The sequence below is a fragment of the Perca fluviatilis genome, chromosome 3 (genome assembly GCF_010015445.1).
Source record: "Perca fluviatilis chromosome 3, GENO_Pfluv_1.0, whole genome shotgun sequence".
In the NCBI taxonomy this organism is placed as follows: domain Eukaryota; kingdom Metazoa; phylum Chordata; class Actinopteri; order Perciformes; family Percidae; genus Perca; species Perca fluviatilis.
Genome location: NC_053114.1, coordinates 15,897,609 through 15,915,383, shown reverse-complemented (window position 1 = coordinate 15,915,383; position 17,775 = coordinate 15,897,609). Strand labels below are relative to the sequence as shown.

The following is a 17,775-nucleotide window of genomic DNA, read 5'->3' as shown; positions in this document are numbered from 1 at the left end:
AGAGGGATGTTTATTTTTAATGCCAACACTGAGCATAAGCTAGGTTTTTCAAAGCATATTTACTGTATGTATTTCAACTTTGAACCAAAACAGCTGTCTCTGCACCAAAAAGCTCAACCTTCCCATCTGCTGTTCTGTATTTATATTGACTTTCATTAGCCTTTAAAAACCTCTCCACAGACTTGTGTCCCACCTTGTTTTCTCTCCAGGAATGATTCAACCCCCTGCTTATAACACAGTGTGAGTCACCAAACACATCTCCCTGTTTGTGTCAGAGTGTGTGGCTTGTAACTCAGGAGAGATTCTCGTAAAACTGTAAATTATAATAACTGGAAACACAATAAAGTGCTCCAGTGGGACCCGAAGAGCTGAATTAATGATTGGTACTGCTTTACTCTGATTCTGAACACTGCTGTTGGAGATTGTCGGTACCCCAGTTGCCTTGTCTCCTCTCATCCTCTCCTCTGGGCTAAAATAGTTCAGACTGGTTAATGGTTTTATAACCATGACCTGACCGCTTCTGCTGTTGTTTGTCTTCTGGGCAGGTGGTTAGGTTTCACCTTGAGGCCTGAGGTTAAAAGAAGAAGAAGAAGAAGAAGAATGCCTTTATTTATCCCGGGAGGGGAAATTCACAATTTTCACTCTGCTAGTACAGTTGCACACACATTGAGCTTTAGTAAACTGTGTAAAAAAAATAAATAAAATAAAAAAAAATACTTTAACTTAGTGCCCCTGCTGGTGACATTCCTCCTGAGGAAAAAAAAAAAAAATTCCCTTTACGAATATACAAAAAAAAACCAAGGCATTTTGATGCCATTTAAAATTATGCTTAAGTTACACTTTATGTGAACAGCCTGTTGTGCCTCCGAGTGCTGAGCCTTTGGTGTAAGGTGCTTGATGTTTGATAAAACCTAACGGTCAGTTATTTTTAATGTATCTGAGGAAGTTCGCAAACTGTCGCAATCGGATCTTTGTTAATTACGTTCTCATTACTGCAGAAAACGTCTGTCAACAAGGTAGAAAAGTAACAAGACGCGTCTGTTAAAATGTTATCCTCGCCATGGTCAATACCTCATACCTACCTCATAAGTTTGCAGTTAATAAATAAGTCACTTGAATTGTTTTTGTGTGTGTTTTTATCTAAAGGAGTTCCCCGGGCCTGGGCTGGAATGGGCACGTGGGTCGACTGAGCCGCTTGTCATCCAGCAGCTCCACCACAGAAGAAGACGGCATCTTTGTCAACTCTGCCAGCAGTAAACTCCTCGAGAGAGCCCACGACATCCTCATGTCAGTAGCAAGACGCTTCCACAGTCATCATAATGCTTTAAACTCCCCTTAAACACTAGTCTCGTTTTACCAGACCCTCCTCCGCAGCGCTGCGGAGGAGGGTCTGGCTAGTCCACACAGCTTTCCAGAATGGGAGGAAAACGTGCTCTGGTTTATTGGCATTTCTTTTAACCAATCACAATTGTCTTGGGCGGTGCTAGGCACCGGGAAAAGCTGCGGTGCCGCTGCAAAATAGCCTCGGGAAGGAACTTGTTTTGGTGGAACGTGTACGTTCAAAAGTTGTTTTAGTCGTGCAACAGAAAACTCAGATTGGACAGATAGTCTAGCTCGCTGTCTGGATTTCCCCTGCAGAGATCTGAGGAGCAGTTAACCATGATAGTCCTCAGAAATCCACTGGAGTTTAGAATGCCAACACAAAGGAAGCGGAAGGCAACGGATAAACGGCCTAAATGAGTGAAATCCGTCAGAATTTCCGTCGGCAACGGAGCTATCCCGGAAGTGGAACATCAAGGATATAGACTACCTAAACACTAATTCAAAGATTATACAGTATACGTATTGACATGTTTAAAAAGAAGAAGAAAAAAAGACACTATTCAACGGGTTTCTTTGTGCTTCTCGTTCTGATTGTAAAAAAGGCAACAACAAAAAAACAGTTCAGCATCATTTAATTCTACTGTTATTTATTATGTTGTTCAGCAGTGTGACACATCCTTAAAACTGGAAGACCAGAGTTCAAACTCAGTGTCAGCAAACATTCCTACCAGCTCCAAGGGTGCAGCTGACCCTGGCCTCTGCCCCCCCCTCCCCCCCTTGAGGGGAGCAAGTGAACAGAGAGTTTCCCCACGGGGATGATTCAAGTTCTTAGTAGTTCTTCAAGTTCTTACCCACTTGGGACGAATTTCTGGAATTAAATTCAGTGCTGTGTTGACCTTTTTATATATATAAAAAAAAGTATTCTCACCTGTTGATTTAAAGAACAACAAAGAGGGATTTTGTTGCTCTAATGTGAAAAACCGATTCGACTGCTGGACTAAGTTTTCTTCTTTTTTTTATTTGTTTATATAAACAGGAGGAACAAAAACTACAAATCTAAGCCAGTCCTTCCGAAGGTACAGTCCAGTATATCTTTAATTTGTCTTAATAGTAAGTAACAGATTCTAGTGTTGTTTTACATTAGCGACTGACTCTCGCTTCACCCCCGCAGCATTTACTGAACGTCAAGTCGCTGAAGTATCTCAGCAAACTGACGCTTCACGACCGCATCACCAAGTCACTGCTTCACCTCCACAAAAAGAAGAAACCACCCAGTATCAGCGCACAGTTCCAGGTCAGACACACACACACACACACACATACACACACAGCCAGTAGCGTACTGCAGAGCTCACAGATATGCCATTCAGTGCTCTCACCATAAAAATAACACGATTAGCCTGAGCTGCATTGAGGAATCTCCCTAGAGCTGTGAATATGATGAAAACAAGGCGTGTCCTTTTACAACTGGCTGCGGGTAGAAACCCTTTCTTCATTTCTCTGGCTGCCCCACAGCCTTTACTGTCCACTGTTTCATCCCTGTATTCGTCCATAGTGTGTGTGTGTGATGTCTATTACGTAGTTCACACACCCACCCAAAAGTCTTAAATGTATGACATCGTGTCTGGGAATTTAAGACAAAAAAACTAAATAAATGTCTCAAATTTTATTTTTTAAAGACCTGATTTGGTGAGAAAGTCGAAAGTTTTGAGGTTCGTCACTGATATTCACTTAGTAGGAGATGACGCCCAAGCATGAGCTCATTCCTACCATGTAAACTGCTGAAAACAAAGGGGACACCTGTTCAATTGCTCTGCTCTATGTTTTGTCATTTTACAGCAGAGGATTTTCTTTTTTTTTAAAAAAAGACTTTCCCAAACGTGAGATAAGAGACGGACAAGTACATTAACATTCCAATTTTGGTTATCTTAAGCTCAAACGTGTCTCTCATTTGCAGACACACGCCCGCTCAGAAAAAACTCTCAAGAACCAAAAAAGAACACGCTATTGTTTTATCTTTTTTTGAACGTGAACTCTGTGCTCTGGCTGTTGGCGGTAGAGATGAGTGCCGTGGCCCCTCTGGCAGGCTGCCCTGGCCCCAGTGTGTGGATGACTTCACTTCCCACATCCTGTGCTGCGCTGATTGCTTAAACTCCCATGGAGGAGGAGCCTGAATCCCTCCTGCCACTCAATTATCACACACATGCTGACACACAAGTGCATTTGTTTACACACCCCCACACACACACACACACACACACACACACACACACACACACACACACACACACACACACACACACACACACACACACATAATTGCACATGGAAATACTACACACATGGTTTCTTTTTTCTTCTTCAGGACCACATACTTACGTGGACATATTGCTTGTATTTATGATCCCAGGCGGTGACTTTAATCTTGCAGCAAAGAGTTTTACTCACAGATGGACCAAGAGTTATTCACAGCCGACAGAGCCACCTGACTTTAACTTCTGCCTGTCAAACAACTGTGGCGCAACACAAGCAGTGTGTCTCTGTATGCACCATATATTCTGTGCTTTGTGCTAAATCTGGCTCTTTGTTGTCGTGTTTTTTTTTTTGTCTCTTTCTGCAGGCCTCCCTCAATAAGCTAATGGAGACTCTGGGCCAGTCTGAGCCTTATTTTGTCAAGTGCATCCGTTCCAATGCTGAGAAGGTACAGTGCGCTCCCTCCGGACTGCGGCCACTTGACTGCTTTGGTTTAGTTTTCAAAGCGTTATTCATTTCCTTTTTGAAGTTTGAACTTTTCCAAAGCTGTTTATCATTTTCCCCTCTTCTCCTCTGCCGCCTGTCGCTTTTCCTTTTTCTGTAATTTTCTCCTCTCATCGATGGTCTTTTGTTCTCTTTCTCAGCTGCCCTTAAGGTTTAATGATAACCTGGTGCTGAGGCAGCTGCGTTACACAGGTATGCTGGAGACTGTGCGCATCCGGCAGTCGGGCTACAACATAAAGTACAGCTTCAAGGTAACACACGCACATCTACACTCGGTAGATACTCTTTCATCATCATCATCATCATCATCATCATCATCATTATAATTGTTTTCTTAACTGTCCCTTATATAATTTATATCTAGCACAGTAAATTTGAAAGAAACAAGCTATTGGAGCAATTGGAAATAAGTAAATACAGTACACATGTAAAGTTTATTTCACAAGAAGTGGTAGAATGTAACACTACTTTAGTATAATTTTGGGATACATTACATGCAATGAACTCATACTTCACTACATTTCAAAAGGAAATATTGCACTGTTTGATTTGAAAGCTATAGTCACCAAATACATTTGCAGATTAAGATTTGACAAAAAAAAAAAAGTGATCTGAAAAAATTATGCATTGTTAAAGATTAACTTCCCACCAGTGTCTAAAGTAATTCAAATTACATCTTGCTCTTGAACAGCTAAGTTACTTTAGTTACTTTAGATTTTGGTGGCAGGGCTTTACCCTGTAACTGGGCGGCTGTGGCTCAGGAGGTGGAGTGGGTCGTCTTTTAATCACACGGTTGGCGGTTCGATCCCCGGCTCCCCCTGTCCGCATGTGTACCAGAGCAAGACACTGATCTTGCCACCATCAGTGTGTGTGTGTGTGTTTGTGTGTGTGTGTGTGTGTGTGTGTGTTTGTGTGTGTGTGTGTGTGTGTGTGTGTGTGTGTGTGTGTGTGTGTGTGTGTGTGTGTGTGTGTGTGTGTGTGTGTGTGTGTGTGTGTGTGTGTGTGTGAATAGGTGAATGAAGACAAATTGTAAAGTGCTTTACATTTAATGGAGTATTTTTTAAATTGCGGTATTGGTACATTTACTTAGGTATTTGAATACTTCTTCCACCACTAAAAGTGAAGAAAGTATTGATACACAAATGATACAAATGAAAATACAAATGAATTACCGGTATGTAATATGATAAAAAAAAAAAAGATACTCCATTTACTATTATTAAACTAAAAGCATCCCTTCATTAGAACCTCCACGTCTGGTAAATGCCCACATTTCACACTCCACAGCACCAGTTTGCAATGCAGAATTTTGCAAATAAAATAAATAGTTGTCTCCGAGCCCAGCCTGAGAATGATTTAATCAGACACAACAGAGCTCTTCCAGAGCCACAGAAGACATTATACAACAGTTTCCTTTGCTGAGTATTACTAAACATGACTAGTGAACTGACCTTTATGTGTCTAATCGATGCAGTTCCCCTTTAAACAGTCAGTTTTAGAGTTATAACCAGGGCTGGGCAATAGGAAGAAAATCAGATATCACGATATTCTTGACCAAATACATCGATATCGATATTGCGACGATTATTGTTGGCTTGACAATTGGTGCTTTCACAAAATATTTTTCAAGATGAGATTGTAGATAATCATCAATGATGTGGTAAACCGTTCCAAGTGAAATTATAACACAAAATTGAGTATGTGCTTGTCGTTATCAATTTAGGCAACATAATTGTATATCTCGATATAAGATTTCCTCACGATATGATTCCATTGAAAGACGATTATCATATTGAATTATTGCCCAGCCCTAGTTATAACAGATCGACTTCGTCCTCTATTCTTTGTCCAGAAATTCTAAGTATCACGTTATCCAGGAAGCAAACACTCGATAAGCCAAATGGTACAAAGAGTTCAGCAGCAGATCACATTAACATGTTCCCTCTGTGCAGGCGTGTGCAGGCCAGAACACTGATGCACTATCAATCTCACTGCTCGCGTCCCAAAACATAAACAACACTTAGGTTTCCACGAGTTTAGGTGCCAGCGATGAATTCATCTCCAGGAAACGTGTCGCTGATGTTGTTTGAGCCGCGATTCGTTGTGTGTTCAAGGGGGAATTATGAGGGCCGTGAGGTGGCAGCCATCTTAACCACACTGGCTTTCGTAAGAATGATGTCAGCCTTTGGAGAAATACTGCGTGTTTACTGTGTGACTAATAAAGCAGATCATGTTTTTAATGCTGATTGGAAGTGAGTCTTTGGACAGAAAACGTTTGGGAGTGGCTCACTCCAGTTTTCTCTTACATTAGTTTCCATTTAGTGGTCTTGAATGTTCATTTGTGCCTGTCATGTCACGTCACGCTTTTAGGCAAAGATGAAGTCACTGTGCTAGGTTCGTAATCAGTCACTTCACCAAACCACAACTTATTTCTCCCATGTAACTATAGTGCTATCTACTGTAGACATGCAGGTAGTTTAGATTGTATTTGCTTGGGCTCTGTGACTCCTTGTGCCTCCTAAATACAGTCAAGAGTAATGGGATTTCATTTATGGCCCTCCAAGCATAGAAGATAAGTCATTTCGGAGTCATTTTAATAACAGCATTCATTCTGTCCAGGAACTGTTGCAGGGACTCAGGGTAGTACACAGACCTTGCTGTGGACAGTTTCACTATTTTTCAACTTAACTAGATGTCAGTGTATAATTTGAAGGTATTTTTACTTTACTTACTGTAGGGTAGGGCTGCACGATATGAGGAAAATATCTAATTGCTATTATTTTGCCTGATATTGCGATATGATTCACGATATTGGAGGGAATGATCATTTTTGTGTAATTTTTCTCATTTTCACTGAAAAATATTCAACTTTAAGATTAAATAGATTTTTGCGAGGATTTAGTCTGGATACGATTTGTAGGCCGAGACGTGTCTGCAGCACCACAATACTTAATTCAGAAAGGTTTGACACATATTTAGTCTTTAACAAATATTGCGCCTGCGATTTGGATATTGTCCATATTGCAATTTCGATAAAATTGCGATTAATTGTGCAGCCCTACTGTAGGCTGGTGCCTTTGTTAGCTTGGGCCCTTCTGTGTGGAGTTTACATGTTCTCCCACTGTTAGTGTGGGTTTTCTTCAGGTTCTCCTGCTTCCTCTCACAGTCAAGACATGCAGGTTAGGTTACTTGTCGACTCTAAACTGCCTGTAGGTGTGAAGGGGAGCGTGTATGGTTGTTTTTCACAATGGTTCAGCCCTGTGATAGTCTGGCGACCTGTCCAGGGTGTACCCCGCCGCTCGCCCTATGCCAGCTGGGATCGGCTCCAGCTCCCCAAACAACCCTGTAAAGGATGGATGGATGTACTTTACTTAAGAATATCCACTTTATGCTACTAAAATGTAGATTCTTCTACTTTACTGTATTTCAGAGGGAAGCATTGAACGTTTGCCTCCATAACATTTATCCAACAGCCGTAATTACTAGTTACTTTTAAGATTAAGATTTTACTTAAAAAATGTGATCATCTTATACAGTGCTTTGTTAAAAGTTAAACCAGTGGTTTTGATTGTTGACCCGTTACAAAAAATGGTTACACTTTACTTGAAGGTATCTATATAAGAGTGACATGACACTGTCATGAACGGGTCATAAACATTATAAACAAGTCATAAATGTTTATGACATAACGCTTCTTTTAGTAAGTGTCATTCGGTTTTTGTCATGAAGTTATGGTTAGAGTTAGGGTTAGGGTTCATGTGTCATGACTGTGTCATGACAGTGTTATGTGTTCATGACTGTGTCATGTCACTCTTATGTAGCTACCTTCAAGTAAAGTGTTACCCAAAAAAACAGCGTCTAGTTGGGGCTCCGTTTCATGTTTTAGATGTCTTGTGAGTTTTAAGCAGTTCCAACAAAGAGACAGTTACCCTCTAAACTTCTCAGATGGTTTCATATTAATATCTGTTTGATGCCCAAATAGGTACAATTATACAATATATATAAAAAGAAAAGAAGATTGAAGTGGATAAAAAAAATTTTTTTTTTTCTTTCCTCTCCCATTAATCATCTCACCACCCCTCCGATTTATCTTGTGACCTTTTCAAGGAGCCCGACCCCTAGATTGAGAACCACTGGACTAAAATACTTAAAAAAGCAGTTAAAACTAGCTCCACCTGGACCAGCTACAACAGTAAACACACTACTAACACATTGTTGCATCACCAGCATTAACAATATAATCAAGTCTTTTTTTACTCTAGGTATTTTTAATGAAGTAGGATTTTGAATGCAGGACTTTTACTTGTTTACTGCTTTTTTTTTTCTTTTACATTGTTGTACTGGTACTGGTAAAAATTCCCACTAATATTTGAAAACTAATATAAAAATGACTATTTGTGTGGACTGACCTTAAAATCTACTGAGTGCAAAACTCATAAAACTGTAACTATTTTGATGAGCTCACTCCGATGATTTGAGCATCAGACATTTAGTGCTGCGGTCAGCACTAATGAGAAATATCTTGGGCATGGTATCACTGTGGAGGACTGTGCTGTTTCCCGACTCTTCAGAACAGAGCCTTTCCATTGTCCTCGGGTCTCTGAAACACTCCCCATGATTGTAATTGTATAAACACAGCATCTGTTTCCCTATCCACCCCCTGCAGCCCAGAGTGTATTGGATTCAGACAAAGAGCCTCAGTTCGAAGAGTGGGAGTTCAGCATATTTATGCCATGATGTTTGAACCCCCTGCAAATATGGACAGCGTGGACTTTTACCTGAAACCACATGTGCCTTTTTTTTCGTTCAATAGATGCTGCAGGAGGTTGCTTATGTTTCTGCTGCTGGTCAAATTCAGGGCCACAGCGTTGTACAACCCCAACCAATTAGTCCTGTGTTCAGTCCAGATGACTTTAGCAGAAAGTAAACCTTTTGTTAAACACATTACTGGACAGAAACCGTGTGACCATGACACAAATGTAAAAGCCAGAACCGATACTGTAGGGTACTAAAGATATTTCTCATTAACCTCTTTCCTTGTTTTTCTGATAGGATTTTATCCATCACTTCTGTGTGCTGCTCCCAGAGGGCACCAGTGCCACCAGAGAGGGCATCCAGCAGAGTCTGGACCAGCTGGACCTCGAACCAGATGGCTACCAAGTGGGAAAGACAATGGTATTTACCCTGCCCACTAATTTCTCCTTTCCTCTTTGCAGTTCTTTTTTTTTTTTTTTTTTTTTTAATTAAACATGTCGTGACATCTGTTTTTGATATACATGTAGCACGTTATCCCTGTCGGAATAAGCCTCCTTTACTGTACAAAAAAATATGTACAAAATGTGTTTGTCATTACAAATGAATGTTGAGCGTTGTTCAGCTATCTGAAGTTATGTTTAGGTTTTATTGGTGGTCCCAAAGTTTACTACAACAGCAGAGTGACAGCTCATTGTATATAAACTTATATTATATCTGATAATATTAAATGTGATGAATTGGTGCAGCCATGAAAAAATGTTTGATATAGCTTCATGTAAGTTTTTTGGAACTTGCTGATTGAAAATATAAGACATGGTGTGGAAGAAAATGAGAGGCAACATGGTGACATTGGCAAAAAGATTACTGTATGTTATGGGTTTTACTATCTGTTGCTGCATGTTAAGGCATTTAGCAATCTGGAAAATGGGAGTCCAAAACCCCAAACTGATTTGAAAATGATAATCTGGGGGTTTGAAATGACTCAAACTCAGTTAGTTTATTAAACCGTTGAATTTCACAAACTATAAATAGAGTCGTAGACAAAGGGAAAGGGTAGTGTTGGGGATAACCTCATATTAACTAAAAAAGCATCCTCCCTCTGGGAAAAAAAAGGATGTAATGAAGACAGTGCCCCATATTTGGTGTGGGTATGAATGAGTCATGATAGAGGGGTCCATGCCTTTGGTATGCTGTCTATATAATTAGAGGATCATACCTGACATACTTGTGGCCATGTATCTAGCCAGGGATCTCTGAGGTTTGTGCGTGAGGTGAGCTTTTTAAAAGAGTGTGTTGTGTGTGTGTTTGTGTGTGTATGTATATATTTCTTTGTGTGTGTGTGGTGTCCAGATAACCCCATTCTTCATTGTGTGTGTGTGTGTGTGTGTGTGTGTGTGTGTGTGTGTGTGTTGTTGTGTGTGTGTGTGTGTGACCCTGTGCTGACTCCCATCATGGTCCCTCCTCTCAGGTGTTTCTGCGGGAGGCTGAGCGTCAGCGTCTGCAGGCCGTACTCCACGCTGAAGTTCTCCGACGCATCGTCACGCTGCAGCGGCGATTCAGAGTCCGGCTGGAGAGGAAGCAGTTTGTCAGAATGAGAGAAGCGGCGATCTGCATCCAGGTACAGTACAGCTTTTCATTATCTGTGCTCTCATCTCTATCGGCTTCATTTCAGGCTTTTCCTTTAGTTTGATTTAAATCACCTTTTTATTGGTTTTGGTTTTAGTATATGCTCTTGAGAGTTGTTGAGCGTTGATTTGGTATTATTGCTCATCAACTTTCAATGGAATTATAATTAATAATATGATCACATCATGTTATAGTTTTACAGTTGTGCAAATGAATAAATCCAAGCAAATTTGAATTAAAGACTAACAAATAAGTTAGTTATTTAAGTTTTTGTTTCACTGAGGTGAAACGGTTTGTATGTTGAATGAAACACAGTTCATATTACATATGATTTTACTTACATTTCTAATATTGTGAGACAAATCAATATCAGAAAAGTATTGGTAATAATATAGTGCTATTCATTTCACGTATCCTGCCCAGTCCTAGCTCAGTGCAGCACTACATTTGAAATGAAAGGACCAAAGGTGCCGTTAATATCAAGGATGTTTTATTTTCGTTCCTAAACTGGAAATTACGTTTAAGATTAATGTGAAATCTGTGGGAAAGTCCAACTCAAATACAGTTCAATTCGACTTGTCACTCACAGTCCACTCTAGCACTGTGAATTAATTTGTTTTTAAGTCCAAAGAAGAAATGAAATTGAGATTATCTTTTGAGTAAAGACGCTTGTTCTTATAATGGAGTTGCTGTGCTGAGTGAACATGAACATAGGTTGTGACTAAAATGAAGAAAAAAACCAAACATATGTAGTCTCATGAAAACAATATATCATTATCATCGTCTCTTCACAGAAATGGTGGCGTTTGTACCAGTCCATAGAAGAGGAGGATTATGACCCTAACGTCCAGGAGAGGGCAGCTCTGTGTCTGCAGACACACTGGCGAGGTTCCAGGGAGCGTCAGAAGTTCAGGCTGTGGAGGGAGGCTGCTCTGGTGTTACAGAGGGCATGGAGGTTGTGGCTCTACCGGCGCTGCACAGCAGCTCTGCTCATTCAGACGGCCTGGCGCTGCCATCAAGCCAGGGAAGCCTACTTGCGTCTGTATCATGCTGTGGTACAACTCCAGGCAATAAGCAGAGGATTCCTCGCCAGGCAGAGGTAAGCCATTCTGTCAAACTCCTTATCCTGAGCTAGGGCTGCACAATAAATCGTTTTAAAAAATTTTTTATCGTCGTTGCGATATCAACTTGCACAACACATCAGAAAGGCTGCAACATATCGCGAAAGACACTTTTTATTGTTAGTTTAAAGAAAATATCAGTAGAAAATGCACTTTATAATGTATCCGTCATTCTTTTTCAGTGGTGCCTTTTATATGCAATTTCATTTTCTATTTGTTCAATAAAAGAATGTTGGAGATGATTTCCTTTCATTTGTTTTATATTTAACAAGCAATTTGTTGTATTTTAGCAGAATACTGAAAGCCGCAGAACTGAATACACTTTAATATCTCTATATTTAGTGCAAGTAATAGCATTATTGCATGTTCTCCTCATGCAGCCCTATCCTGAGCACTAGCACCAGTTTGTTTTTTTCTGTTAGTATAGATGAGTTTAGTTTAACAAAAGCACATATTTTAGCATTTGTTATAAAGGTTTAATGCTCTGAAAATAGCCTAAGTGACTGCATAATTTTTGCTCAAGCTGGTGAAAAGCCAGATTAATCTTTGCACACAGCTCCTGTAGTGTATTTGGTCATTGTTCAGTGTGCTTATAGACCGGGCTTGGTAAGAGCATGCCATTACGCAAGCAGTCCAACCCAAAGCAGCTCTGTAATCAGCTGAGCTGCCGAGAGCAAGACTTTTTAACTTTGGTGAATACTTGAGGTGGTTTTGTTGTGAATAACAGTTTAAAATGTATCTTGATCGTACAAGCAGGAAATAGTTTGACATGAGCTAAATTTGTAACGATGCCTTCTTGATCGACAGCTTCAAGAAACTGCGAGAACAGACGCTGAGGGCCAAGAAGGAGCAGCAGGAGAAGCTGCTTCAACTGCAGAATGGCCAGGTGAGTCGCTCACCAGAGGAAGAGGAGGATCCGCCAGAGAGGATCATGGGGTTGGACCTCAGCACGTGGGAGGATCGCTCCTACGAGCAGCGAGAAAGGAGCCTCCAAACCCTCAGCAGCCACGAGGGCGCGGCTCAAGAGGAAGGAGAAGACGGAGAGCATGCTGGGACCAGAGAGAGTCCCTCTAAAGTGCAAACTGAAGCACCGGACTCGATCCAGACCTCCGCCGTGGTGGTGCGAGAGAGGTCCAGAACTACAGACGAGCCCAGCCAGAAAACCACTCGGGCCAAGAGAGAGAGCCGGCGGATGAGAGAGTTGGAGCAGGCCAAGTTCAGCCTGGAGCTCCTCAAGGTGCGGGCGACCGGCGGCGGACCCTCATCTCCGTCCGAGGAACGCCGCTGGTCTCTGGAGCTGGTGCCCCCTGCAACGCCACCTCTCCCTTCGCCCCAGGGCACGCCCGACAGCCAGAGCTCCAAAGGCAGCTTTGAGCTTCTCAGCATGGATGACGAGCCACCCAAGGCTGTAGAAGAGGTGACCGACAGCGAGGACCTCTGCTCCCCTGTAGCTCCGGAACCTGAGCCTCATGTGGAGGTTGTTTCAACAAGCCCTAAGCCAGTTGAACCACATAGGGCAGTGGTTTCTGATGCGGGCAGCCAGGGCCAGACCAAAATGGATCTGGCAGCCCCCTCTGCCCCCGCACATCCGCCCAAAATCGAGAACTACCTCCCTACCTTTTACGTCCCTGCTAGCGAGGGCAGCGCAGTCGTCTCCCGTCGTCCCGCCGGAGAGCCCGAACCAACCACGGAGGCGGCCGTCTCTACAACCACCACGGTTACCAAGACTCTCAAAGAAAGGCGGGAGTCATCGCGTCGCCCAGTGGTGGTGGTCATCAGCATGCAGAAAGAAACGCCACTGAGCCAAGAGCTGAGTGATATCGTCCGTCCTCCTGTAGAGGTTCGAGATCGGGCATCCCGGACAGGGGAGAAGCCAGACCCAGCTCCCGTCCCCGTTCCTACCGCTGCCCCTCAGGCTGACCAGGCTATCATCGAGAAGCTGGTGCGACTGAACGAGGAGAAAGAGGTGAGGCAGCGCAATCAGCGGCAGCAGAACGAAAAGGAGATGATGGAGCAGATCAGACAGCAGAAAGAAGTGCTGGAGCGCCAGCGTCATTTCTTCGCTCAGTACGAGAGAGACATGTTTGAGAAACAACGAGGAGAAGCTCTGCACAGAATACAGCAGAGTCGGCAGGGTGGACAAGATGTCGGCGGAGCCGCAACCTCCGGAAAGCCCCTTAGACCCAGTTCCTTGCTAATTGAGAGGACAGCGGGGCTCGTTCCTCATGCCAGAACGCAGTCCGTCTCCACCGGCCCGTCAGTGCACTCTCCGCCGGGCGTAGACCTCCAGGGCAGCGCCCCTCACCCCCAGCTGCCTCCTCCACCTGCTTCTGTTCCCAGAGAAAGACGCAAGGAGAGGAGGCCTGTTGCTGAGGGCTGGGCACCCAAACTCACGCTGGAGTCTAAAGATGGAGGAGGAGGAACCAGATCCAGAACAGCGACCAAGAAGCCGCCAAGTAGTCAAGACGACACAGTTAGTACGACGGACAAGCCAAACATCTTCTTCTCTCCAAACGACAAAGTCACATTTACAAAGTGAGTAATGGAGTCATACATTGCTGATTTTGTTATCTAGTTTTTTTTTTTTTTTCTTCAATCAAATTCTAGTTTATTGCCAAGTAGGTTTTTACATATACATGGAATTTAGCAACAATGAACATAGTAAGAGAAAATAAAGAATAAACAAAACCGGTACCGCAAAAGTCAAGAATCATAATTATTTTGTATGATATGTGGTTTTATTCTTGGTTCCTGATGTAAAGCACTTTAGATACCTGCTGGTTGCTGTAAAGTGCAATATAAAGAAATGTTGAGTGATTGATTGATTTGATGAATACAATGGAAATACAATTGGAATATGAAGAAATATATAAAAAGTATGTTAAATATATCTAAATAACTGTTTTGACATGTGATCAAATTGTTGTAGGAATAATAATGCATAACTGTGAATAAAAATACAAACGCCCAAGAGAATAAATCCCAAAGACAAGCAGGGCTACGATAAACAAGCAAATACATGAATTAATAAAAGTACGCCTAAGTTTACACTCAAAGGATCAATAAATCAAGTGTCCATGTCAAATAAAATAACTAACTAAAATGATTATTGGTAACATGAATTGTTTACGTAGTAAAATCTCGGAGTAGGAAGTGAAGAATTTGAACATTTCTGACTTTGATGCCCCTCAGTGGCAGTATCCCCATATGCAGACGCTGCCCCACTATATGGATTAGGAGCAGGGACAGCGCTTAATGAGCTCAATGTGACACATACTGTAGGTGCCACCGCTTTTCATCGGGATTGGCTCATTTTTCTGGAAAACGGAAAAATATCAGACACATTTGAAAGCTGCAATAACCACATACACATTCTTCACATAGTGGCTTTAGTGTGATTTTCAATGACATTTTTGGTAGACCACTTAACTTTTCATTTATTAACATGTTGTTGGCTCTGTATCCTCTATTTGTCCACCAGGTTTGACGGCGATGCCGTCACTAAAGAAACCCCTGCAGCCATTCCCAGAGAAGGACCATCACCAGTCTCCAAGCCCTCTAAAGGAGCAAAGGTGCGGGATGTATTTATTTATTTATTTTTTAAATAGACATAGCATGTGTTTGCAAGTTTGCAGGAGTGTCTTTTTATGTTGTGAGCAAATTAATGGATCTTGGCAGCTCCCGGTCTTGCACTAAAAACAACACAGCTGACCTACATGAAATGAAATGCACTGAAGCTCTTCTGCAGATAATAAACGCACCTTTTTAAACATGCTGTTATAACTTGTGATAAAACTCCAGGTTGGCAGAGCGGGCCAAAAAAAGAAAGCCAGAATGGCACGGACCCGCTCCGACTTCCTCACCCGCGCCCCCTCCCTCTCAGTTGGGGGCGATTCAGACGAGGATGACTATGATGGCGACAGCCCCGTCAACCCCCGTCATTACACTCTACCCCTCTCCAAACAGAGCTCCACGGACGCGGGCTTAAGAAAGTCCTGTTTCAGTGACTCAGACATGGTAACAGGCACCATCCAAGCCAACAGTGGCTTGGATTTTTTTAAGCGTGGCTTCTCTTTGACATTTTCTAACCCCCTCAGCAGAGAGAGCATAGATCTGCACTCAAACTGAACTTCAACAAACTTTCTAAACCTGTACACTAACTTTCCGTAGGAGTGGTACACATTTTAAACTTTTCTAACATGATATGGCTTCTGTCTCTCACAGCTGTAACACTGACTTTTTTTCCTTGATTTATTCTTTCTGGTTATTAACAATATTTGCATGTCAACTTGGTTACGTTTCCTCTCTCAGCACTTAGCACTAGTCACGAGTCGAACCTTGGGAATCCTTGAAAAAGGGTCATTCTTGACTTTCTTCATCACTTAACAAACTCCTCGTGCCTGTTAACGGTTCTTTTCCTGGGAAAACTGATTTGTTCCTTCTGTCATATGTTGTGTCATATATTTCAAAGGAATTATTTGTTGTGTTATTGCTTTGTAATATGATGATAACTATAAACAGCGTTAACACTTTTTACCGATGATACCTAGAAGCTCTGGTAAATGTAGCTGGTGCAGCACCAGTTATGTGATGCTGCCATCTACTGGCTGCCTTGAACTTGTCCTTAGATCATAATCTACTCATGTGCATTCACAAAAAAAGAGAGGCTTTTCTTGGGTTTTGGCCCATGTTTAACTTCTAATCCGACTTAATGTTGTTCCAGCCTGCAAGCTCTGAGGAGCAAAAGAAGATTCACAAAGCCATGTCGTCAGGAGATTTGGTCAAAGTGGACTCCATGCGCAAGAACTCGCAAGATGGAAGGTTTGTTCTGCAACTTTGTCTTTATGTCTTGGCCTTTATATTAATAGTTAAGTTCAAAGTATAACTTACATTTTGTAATTTCTTTAGTTAATTCTTAGCAAAAAAAAACTTTGTTCTTTCACAAATATGTGCTCATTCATGTGTAATTACTTCCACCAACTAATCAAAGTATTCTTGTAAGCGTAGAATCTGCCACTCAGAATACAGACGAGCGAGTTGCTCGAATGACGGCCGCCATGTAGCGCCTCCATCTTTAAAATACATGAGCCAAAGAGGGACATACCTCCGCATTTCGCCCTCTTAACACCTATTGGCACCGTGACGAATGCCAGGGGAAGATTACTCGCCACGGAAGCGAAAAAGAGAATTAAAACGGCAACGTGATAGGCAAAGCAACAAGACCAAAGTTAATATTGGAGTGGCTAAGAACAGCTACGTGTAAACGATGGAGAGAGCTAATTTCGGGTTCGGCCACCGTAGGAGGAAGGGCTAGAAAGTAATATTCAGTTGGTTGTCATATACAATTTCACCGCTAGATGGGATCAATTCTTACACAATGTAGCTTTAAAGTTAAAGCTATTTTAATGTTGAGAGCTGTTTATCAATTTTGTTTTAATTGTGTACAGGGTCCGTAAGATGCGTTTCTGGGGCAAGACAAAGTATGGGGATAAGAAGACATCCAGAGAAAAGTTGATCTGTGGGGCTGATTCCATGGATGGAGATTATGGAGACACTGGGCCATTGCTGGGAGACGGTGCGTTATCCAAAAGCAAATACATAGGACTCTCACATTGGGTCCTTTATTTATTTATTTATTTTTTATCTTTGAAAGCCTGGAGTTCATTTGACTCACTTGCACACATCCTTTGTTTTTATCTGCTATCGTTCCCACTGAAGTGTCACTGACTGGAATCCTCTTTCACTGCAGGCCAGGAGAACATGTCGCCCCCCTGCAGTCCTGACCTGATGTTGGATCGAGGGTTCCGAGACTTGAAGGAGAACAAGGAGCCGTCTCCCAAGGTGAAGCGACGGCGCAGCGTTAAGATCAGCAACGTGGCTCTGGAACCCGCTCAGTGGCAGAACGACGCGCTGCAGATCCTCACCTGCACCAACGACTACAGGAGCATGAACGACTTCCTCATGAAGAAGGTACAGACAAACATGTCCTCTCTTGATACGTACGGGTAAAGAGGATTGCACGGCATTCACGTGTACTTCAACGTCTAAAATTCCTCACGAGGAGAGTAACTACCGAAGAACACAGCGCAGTTTTGAGCCCGACCCTACAGTCACATTAGCTACAAAAGAGAGCGACATGCACTCGCTTGTGGGCGCTCCTGGGCGTGCTTAGCCTACCCCTGGTTGCTTGGCA

General features: G+C 42.3%; 1 protein-coding gene across 7 annotated transcripts in view; it reads left to right on the top strand.

The window, feature by feature from the left end:
- The window catches only part of myo9aa (myosin IXAa), a 130,702-nt gene that overhangs the window by 102,329 nt on the left and 10,598 nt on the right, over positions 1 to 17,775 (top strand). For 6 of the 7 annotated variants that reach the window (XM_039794731.1, XM_039794732.1, XM_039794730.1 and 3 more), the window contains 14 exons: positions 1,147 to 1,287; positions 2,360 to 2,399; positions 2,495 to 2,617; positions 3,944 to 4,024; positions 4,221 to 4,331; positions 9,133 to 9,255; positions 10,304 to 10,453; positions 11,256 to 11,560; positions 12,390 to 14,117; positions 15,064 to 15,154; positions 15,384 to 15,599; positions 16,306 to 16,403; positions 17,030 to 17,157; positions 17,332 to 17,552. In XM_039794731.1, the coding sequence (XP_039650665.1) occupies positions 1,147 to 1,287; positions 2,360 to 2,399; positions 2,495 to 2,617; positions 3,944 to 4,024; positions 4,221 to 4,331; positions 9,133 to 9,255; positions 10,304 to 10,453; positions 11,256 to 11,560; positions 12,390 to 14,117; positions 15,064 to 15,154; positions 15,384 to 15,599; positions 16,306 to 16,403; positions 17,030 to 17,157; positions 17,332 to 17,552 (3,556 nt within the window). The remainder of the gene's footprint in view (positions 1 to 1,146; positions 1,288 to 2,359; positions 2,400 to 2,494; positions 2,618 to 3,943; positions 4,025 to 4,220; positions 4,332 to 9,132; positions 9,256 to 10,303; positions 10,454 to 11,255; positions 11,561 to 12,389; positions 14,118 to 15,063; positions 15,155 to 15,383; positions 15,600 to 16,305; positions 16,404 to 17,029; positions 17,158 to 17,331; positions 17,553 to 17,775) is intronic. The other variant, XM_039794733.1, reaches the window with a different exon arrangement.